At 38.4% G+C, this 8,252-nt stretch overlaps 1 protein-coding gene across 1 annotated transcript in view; it reads right to left on the reverse strand.

The window, feature by feature from the left end:
- The window catches only part of KDM3A (lysine demethylase 3A), a 32,192-nt gene that overhangs the window by 23,273 nt on the left and 667 nt on the right, over positions 1 to 8,252 (reverse strand). Inside the window, exons 2-5 of the mRNA XM_026064547.1 lie at positions 8,094 to 8,250; positions 5,267 to 5,422; positions 2,992 to 3,102; positions 678 to 780 (exon numbers count right to left, since the gene is read on the reverse strand). Coding sequence (XP_025920332.1) covers positions 678 to 780; positions 2,992 to 3,102; positions 5,267 to 5,422; positions 8,094 to 8,250 — 527 coding nt within the window. The remainder of the gene's footprint in view (positions 1 to 677; positions 781 to 2,991; positions 3,103 to 5,266; positions 5,423 to 8,093; positions 8,251 to 8,252) is intronic.

The raw sequence follows: 8,252 nt of genomic DNA on the forward strand, positions 1-8,252 counted from the left end.
CTGTGAGGGTGATTGAACATTGGAACAGATTGCCCAGAGACTTCTGGAGTCTCCATCTTGGAGATAATCAAAATCCAACTGGACAAGGTCCCGGGCAACCTGTTCTCTGTGACCCTGCTTGAGCAGAAGGGCTTGGACCAGGTGATCTCCAGAGGTCCCTTCCAACCTCAACCATTTCGTGATTCTGTAACTCCTGCACATGCAAGTGTAGGACTACAAATACACCTGTATGCACCAGTAGACAAGAAACTGAAGCTGGCAAACCTAAAAAATAAAAATTTTAACTTGACCAAAAAAAGTAATCTCCACATAAAGTATTGCAAGTTTCGGAACAAACAGCTACTTTAAAAGCAATAAGCAACTTCCACTAAACTCAATGGGAACTGCTACCCATTTGACACTTTTCCGAAGCATCAGTCCATCTATATGGGCCTAAATTATGCACTCGCTTTCAGAAAGAAAATGTGATGCTAATATTTCCATAATTCTTCACATTTTACATTCACTGCTGTAAAAGAAACTACACAGAATCAGTCTCAAAAAAAGAAAAAACCCAACAACGACAACATTTTTCATCCCTAAAACAGATTACTGCAATCTACGCTATCAGTGCAAAGATTTTCCTTTTGACTTGAGGCTTTATCCCCAGAGCTTTCCACTACAGGGTGTGCTTGTACCTTGTACCAAGCGGGTTTCATCTAGGTGTTTCTTAACCAAAGCCTGAATTTCTTCATTAACATTTTCATCATCCATAAGAGGAAGCCTGGAACTTTCCACATCCTGTTAGGAACAAAATAAAGTTGGTATTAATGATAATGCTTTTGATTAACAAAAACACTTAGGAATATTTAGCAACATGGCTGGCAGCAATTCATGTAAACAAGTCTCTCATTGTTCTATCTTCCTTCAGCTCATAGGATATTGTATTTATGGAAGCAGACATCACTTCTCTGCTGCTAACTTGGAACTACCATCAGCAAGCCAGACCCGAGTAAGCTCTCCAGGTCCACTTCAATATCATTCTAAAAACAAGCTGGCTATGTTCCATTACATTAGCTTTTTACTTGCTAATGAGCACTAAGTTTAACTGAACCATCTATTTTTAACTCAGAATTTTTAAGTTCTTAGAAGCAGCAGATAGGCATTTTCTAAATAGTCCTGAGCAGATGTAAAAGCAAATATTTTAAGTTTAATGTTTCTATTTGAACTATGATAGCAATATCAGGATCCAGTCCAGCTCAAGATACCATTTTAAAAAGTTCATATGAAAACAGACAGCTATATCCAAATCATTGGTCATGATTCATTCATTAAAAAAAWAWATATATATAAATGCATAGTAATCTCTATTGTTACCTGAAACAAGTCAATTGAAGATACTTAGAATCAACTCTGGAGTTCAAAGTTTACAGCAAGTTCTTGAAATGGCTAAGAGTGCTGATAAATAAATAAAAACTACTTCTTTGTCCCAAGCACCACTCTGGTATTTCTAAGACACAGAAGGCTCAAGAATCACTAGTAAAGGAACCACTATTCAAAATGCTGGAAAAGCAACTTTCTCCACTGCAATACTGAGGTAAAGCTTCCATAAAAATAAAACTTTTATTATGCCTTTGAGACAACATAGGCAAGGTGAAAACACACAACTGAAATTTAAAGTTTAAGTGATTCRTTAGTTTCTCAACATGAAAGCAGCCTGCTTGCTGCTTGTTAACAAGTCAAAGTAGAATATTCATGCTGGAGCTTTAAGCAGTCTTTAACATGGTCCATCTATTACTAGTTTTATTCAGACTGCCTATAGGTCTTGAAAATAGTTTTCTAAAGTGGTAAATCCTTTATCAGCAGCAGATACTATTCTTCAGAATCCCCAACCAGTCAGCCAAGTAGAGAAGTTTTTCCAACCTGTGTCCACCTAATTTTCACTGACAAATTTTTGGTGCTCATTGAAGGGACCCGATATTAGTAGTACACCTTCATTCAGAGTCACTCCATTCTCTTACACTTGCTTCAACTTGTTAACATTCTAAAAAGCAGGATGTTGTTTAAAATATGCAGGTGAGTACTTTTACATTCGAGATTAATTTAAATTAAACCACCACAGCAGAAATGAGAGGGTTATTTTGCATCCGATCACCTGCTTTAAAGGTCCCCTCCCTAATTTGGTGGAAATYAGCAAAAAGTACATTCTCACAGAAAACAGTTTAAAAAACCCACAAAACAAGAACACAGAACTAAGCAACTAGTGTTAACTGATTTGTTACACTTATTAACACTCTCTTACCATTAAACTTGGCTATCTTTGTAATTTAGAGGCATCTACCTTCCCCTCTCATCCACTAGGGATAGGAAAGGGGAAAAACTTTCCCATTCATTCCTTTTGGGCACAGTTAACTAGTTAAAGAGACAAACAAGCTTCAGTTGGTACTATCCATATACCATCTTACAAGAAGATTCAGAATATGGCCCCTGAACATCCAATAAAAAAAAGTAACAGCTTTTGGGTAGAGGTTTGAGCCTTATCGTCTATAATTCCGGCAACTCGTTTATAAATTGCCCACCTCCACCACTGCTYGGATTAGAAATGATGTGTTTCTATTAACTAGGAAGACTTACTCTGCAACTCCTTTCACAACAACAGCAGTCCTGTTCACACAACAAATGGAAACTATTCCAGATTATCCCCCATCATCAACATGRTGCAACTGTTGACACCTGGGCTCAGGACTGTCCTGATGAGGACACTCCCTCATCAACCTCTCAAACCACCATGTACTGGATCAGCTTATGGAAGATCTTTAATATAAAACCCACACACAATGTTCAGAACTGATATTTAGGAGTTATGGCAATATGCATCTACTCCAAGTTTTCACTTGCCTAGTGTTTCAGCAATGAATATACTACTTAAATGCTTAGAATATATTAACCCAAGGTATCTTAAATACCAAAATAAGATTTATCTTTCATTTTCATAATGTCATACAACATTACCTGAATGGGTGTCAAAAGGTCTTGAGAAAGAAAAACACATCTCTCTTCACCAAGATAGCGTACTGAAACCATTGATCCCAAACCAGCCTTGTCTAATAAGGATTTGTAAGTCTAGAAAAACAATAAAAATTCTTAGAGTAAAAAGATCTTGTCATTTCTCATTTACATTTGAGATTAAAAAAATTTAGTTTTGCATCTACTTCCCTATTAAGACATCCCTAATAACTTGTTAGACCATCTTTGAAATTCACCATTTCATTTAAGGGAAAGAGTGAAGAATTCAGTTCAGGTCACTGTCATTAATGATCTTTGGATGAAGAAGTTACTAATATTAAGAGCAATTAGAGAATTGTGGATATATGTTTATGAAACAGCTCTCCTCACGGTGGGAGCGGACAGAGTAACTAGCAAATCAATCAAGGCCTGCCCCAGGGCCTACATGCAAGTTCTCAAACCTCATGTAGAATGTTTACATATGTAAACTAAGTTTAAACTAAGGCTTCAGTATATGTCGTGAGTTAGATAACCTCAAAATTATTATGCTCCAGTACAATGATATAGTTGTGCTCAGGTGTACCAAAGTCTTTACAAACAGCAAAGAACCAAAATTTCCCTAACGAGCTTCTGAACTCTTACCAATATGTGCAAGATGAAATTTGGCCTCRTCCTTTGCTCTGAGTGGGCAGGTATCAGAAGCAGAAAGAACAACCCTGTCCTACAGGAAAAGTGCATTTGTACCCCATTTAATAGAAGAGAAACAAACAAACAAGAACAAACCCAAAACATGACAGAGCATGCATTTGGGTTTCTGAAGGACTGATCAAGCACAGAAAGATTTTCTTTGTTATTTTCTCTTCAGTTATAACAGCATTGGAAATGGGGCATAAGAGGAGCAGAAACCTCTCCAAGAGTGCCTGGACATCACAAAAATCATGCAGAATTATTCTATTTGTCAATAACACACTCTCCTTTATACTGGAATCAACAAATTGTGATCAGGATTTAAAAAACAAAACAAAACCCTTTGTGACTCCCTCTTTCCTTCCCCTGTATGATGGGGGGCGGGGGTGTCCGTTGCAAAGGCAAACTCCAGTACTGTGCTTTACTTTTTCCTACATCATTCCTCTGGTAAACGAGCTTTGTAACACATACACTGCATGTGCTGGTGATTTAAGCACACCGGGAAGGAAATCTTATGCATAAAACTGAGTACAAGTATCCAGTCAAGACTATTTAAATGCATAGAAAGTGACAATGCCTAAGTTTAAATATGCAGGTTTTCAGAATATTTATATTAGCAAAATCTACTAGAAGAAATGCTGACGGTAATGCAAGGGTCAGGAAACAATAAAGTATTCACACCACACACACTTCCTCTCCCGCCCTAGTTCCAATAAACAATTTAGATTAACTTTGCTTAAGACAAACCCCAAAATACAGCAATACGAATTACATGGCATACTTAATATTTAGCAAAGTCAGGAGTACCAAATAGTGACTGCAACATTAGTATAGCTAATGTACAGCAAGTCTACATCTGAGTTTATTTCACAACTACTTGTTTGGATAGCAATATCCAAAGTAGTCAAAACTAAACTGGATAAATACATTAACAGAGAAATATTCTCTGTTCATCTCTGCTGACCGATTTGCATAAACTGCTATGGCTGGCAGTTACAGGAGACTTAGTTCTCCAAAGTGGAGAATATAGCTCAGGTTTTTACATGCGCAAAATCCAGATCTCACAAATGACCTGTGGCAGACAGCCACCACATGAGAGTTATTCCAGTTGTTGTCTCAGATCAAGAATCTCTGAAGAATTAACAGTACTTGAAAAAGCATAAAACCGGAGTTTAAGATAAAAACACAGGCTATCTTCAGAAATCTATTATTTTTCCTTTTTCCCTTTTTCTCTCCATTCCTGATCACAGTGTCAGGAAACAAAGCAGCATGAGAGCAAAGGGAGAAAGAATAATAATAAAAAAAGTTGTACATAACAGTGGGGTTTTTTTTGGGGGGGGAGGGGGGAGGGGAGCAAAATCAAAAATACATCCCTGTATCTCAGGACACAGCCTACCGACTTCACACACTTACAAGTACTGCCTAATTTTAGCTGTACAGAGTTTTAATCTCCCTCCAGATTACCCCCATGGGTACACTACACACATTAGCGAAGCAGTATTTGAGAAATTCACACTTGCAATACAATAGAAAGCACTATCCTTATGAAAGGAACCACAAAAATCAAAGTGAATTAGGCCAAACGTATACTTACCATTGCAGGCCACTGGACAGGAGACATGGAACTGGCATGAGATCTTCTTTCAGCCAGTACCAGCTTTTGCTCTACCAAGAATGCTTTCATTTTATGGCTATAGACCTCTATCCATCTTCTTTTCTCCCACGGCTCATCATCAAATTCTACACAAACCTACAGAAAGGGAGCAAAGGGAAGGAGTAACTCACCCATAAAATTCAAATGCATACAAGATAAAGGATAAATAAACACCATATTATTCAAAAAAACCATTAAAAGTGCTTACAATGCAAGTATGATTATTGCCTTTCTGTCACTAATTTAGCAATCACTAAACCATTCTAGGCCGACCAAGTATTTTATAAGTTGATAGTCAATGTTAACTGGTTTGTCATCATTCCTGTTGCATAAAACATATTAATACTCCCATCTAACTCTACAACCTTCCCATCTCCTCTGCTGCTCAAAGATAGTTAAACTCTGTTAGCTCTGCCACCAATGTTTACAATCAAACAGGAAGGAAAAAAAAGAAAAAAAAAGAAATAGCCATAGCACCAGAACTTTAAAAGACTTTGTACCACAGTGGTACGCATATTTTCCACACACTTTTTATAGTACTTGAATATACAAACTGTTTTTCAGAAATATTTTAAGGGATAAGTGTCCCAAAAAGCAACCGTAGTTATTTTATTGAAAGCACAAATGAAGTCAGAAAAGGAGATTAAATTATAAATGTGAAGGTCATTTGCTGCCTGCTTTTAATTGGTTTGTAACTTGACAAATCTCTGAAGCATACGCACAAACTTTTGAAGAGTAAAGCAGTTGTGGCTACATGGCAAAAACATGGTAGCTTGACCAATTCATTTGGTATGGCATTACCACTCTTTCACAGGCAACATGAAGAGATGAGGAAAGGATAAAAAACCACCACCAACAACAAAATTGCTTTGTCTGAACACGTGAATTGAAGTGACTTGGTAGAGAATACTATTCTCAGAACAATCTCCCTTTTCCCATAAAATATCACTGTATGGTCTAAATATAACATTTAATTGAGTTTTCTCCAGGGTAAGTTAGTTAAGTGAATCTTAGAAACACTCCCTTGTGTTAAACTTCCCTCTCTATAGGGAGAGGTAAGCAAACAGAACAGCATTGCTACAGACAGAAGAGTCATAAATCTAATGGATGCTGAAGTGAATTCAGTCATTTTGAAACTCACTGAAACAATGAAAGAGATAAGCAAACAGCACAAGTATCAGAACCAGAATGGCTTGTTTTGTCTGCAGTATCAACACTGCACATACAGGAAAACGCAGTTGAGAAAACACTTTCAAATGTAGCTCTTTTGTTTCTAGCTTGTTCCTAATACTATATAAAGGTACAATTTCAAAGATTAAATTTCTCTTCTCCTCTAGAGATTCTTTCAGTGCATCACTGTTTTGGGTCTTACTATATATACACCTCTTTCACAGAGAGGGAAAAGGAGGTGGTATGCATTTCCATGCAAAAAGCTCTTTATGCCTCGATTGTCTACTTCGCAACTTAATACTTTTACTGAAGAACGCAATAAGTTAATCTATTCTAGCAAAACCATAACCACTTACAAAGCTGACAATAAAGCACTGCAAAGTCCTCAACACCACCTGCTTCTTCTCCTAAGTACCCGAGAAGGTCCTTAAGATCATTCTGCAGCAACATCCTCCTCCTCGCACCAAGTAAGGCATAGCCACAGCCCAGGCTGCCATACAAGGGGAAAGCCCCACCTCTGCCGCAGCCACAACAACAGCTCGACCTCTAGCAATTCAGGACTCTCCAAAACACGTCCCGAAGTTTACACACTCGGCAAATAGTTAGAAATACTTCAGGTTTCTTCTCATTTGAAAAGGGACAAGTGCTTGCTCAATTAATCAGAGCTCAAAAAGTTTTTCCTTTCCTTTTTTAACGGCAAGAATTTTTAACCTAAAGATTTGGTTCTTGCTGCCACGTTAACAGCCTGCCAAAGTCACACGTTAAACAAATGCAACAGGTCCATATAATAAGACTCCATCACTATGATCAAGTTCTGTCTTTTGCAAATAACTTTGCATACTACAGTAGTTGCTTAGACAGGGTTGAATAGTTTTACTGGCTATGGCTGCCCAAGAGCCCATTAAGAGCTTCACAGTCATTGGTAAAGCCTCTTGATTTCCACCCAAAATATATAGTTAATCGATTACAGTAAGTTGCAGTAGCTGATTATGCATATAAAAAAACTACTGGTAATCATTATTAAAAAGCAGCCACCATGCGAGAAGAGTTTAAGAAACCTCCAACAGCGTACATGAATGTGACATGTCTGCAGCACTGTTTTATGACAACAGAAATACTTGTTTATCACTAGCTGCTGCGAAGGTCAAGAAACAACAACAACAACAACAAAAAAACAATAACCAATCCCATCAGAATAGGAACGTTCCAGTTTCGTAATTCACTGCAGCCTCTAAAGAAAAAAAAAAAAAAGTGATTCACCAAAATTGTGCTTAAGAAAAATGCAGAAACGAAACCGCAGCTGTCCAGACAACACAAAACTAAACTTTCCAAAACGCTGGTGGAAGACAGCTATTCTGTAATTCCGTTGAGGTAATTTCTGGCATTAGTGCAAGCACATCGGGGGTTTACCCAGAGGCACGTATGTTTTCGAGTAGTTAAGTCTACCAAGCAGTGCGCTCTCTTCCAGAATTTTCTCACCAAAAAAAAAAAAGAAAAAATACACACACAAAAATACATATAACGCAGACACATAAACACGCGGGCCACAGCGCGAGCGCTCCCGTTTCAGGCGGGCGCCTGGGAAGCCCCCGGTTACCTTCAGGTCCTGCTTGGATATGTCCGTGTGCGAGACGGCGCGGATCCTGCCCGACTTCCAGGGCCACTCGGAGACGCGGCCGCTCTCCCACGGGCCGCCGCCGCCGCCCTCCTCCTCGGCCAGGCTGAGGAACCTCTTCCCCACCAGCAGCGACCAGCT

The sequence above is a fragment of the Apteryx rowi genome, unplaced genomic scaffold (genome assembly GCF_003343035.1).
Source record: "Apteryx rowi isolate R43461 unplaced genomic scaffold, aptRow1 scaffold_22, whole genome shotgun sequence".
Taxonomy (NCBI): Eukaryota; Metazoa; Chordata; class Aves; order Apterygiformes; family Apterygidae; genus Apteryx; species Apteryx rowi.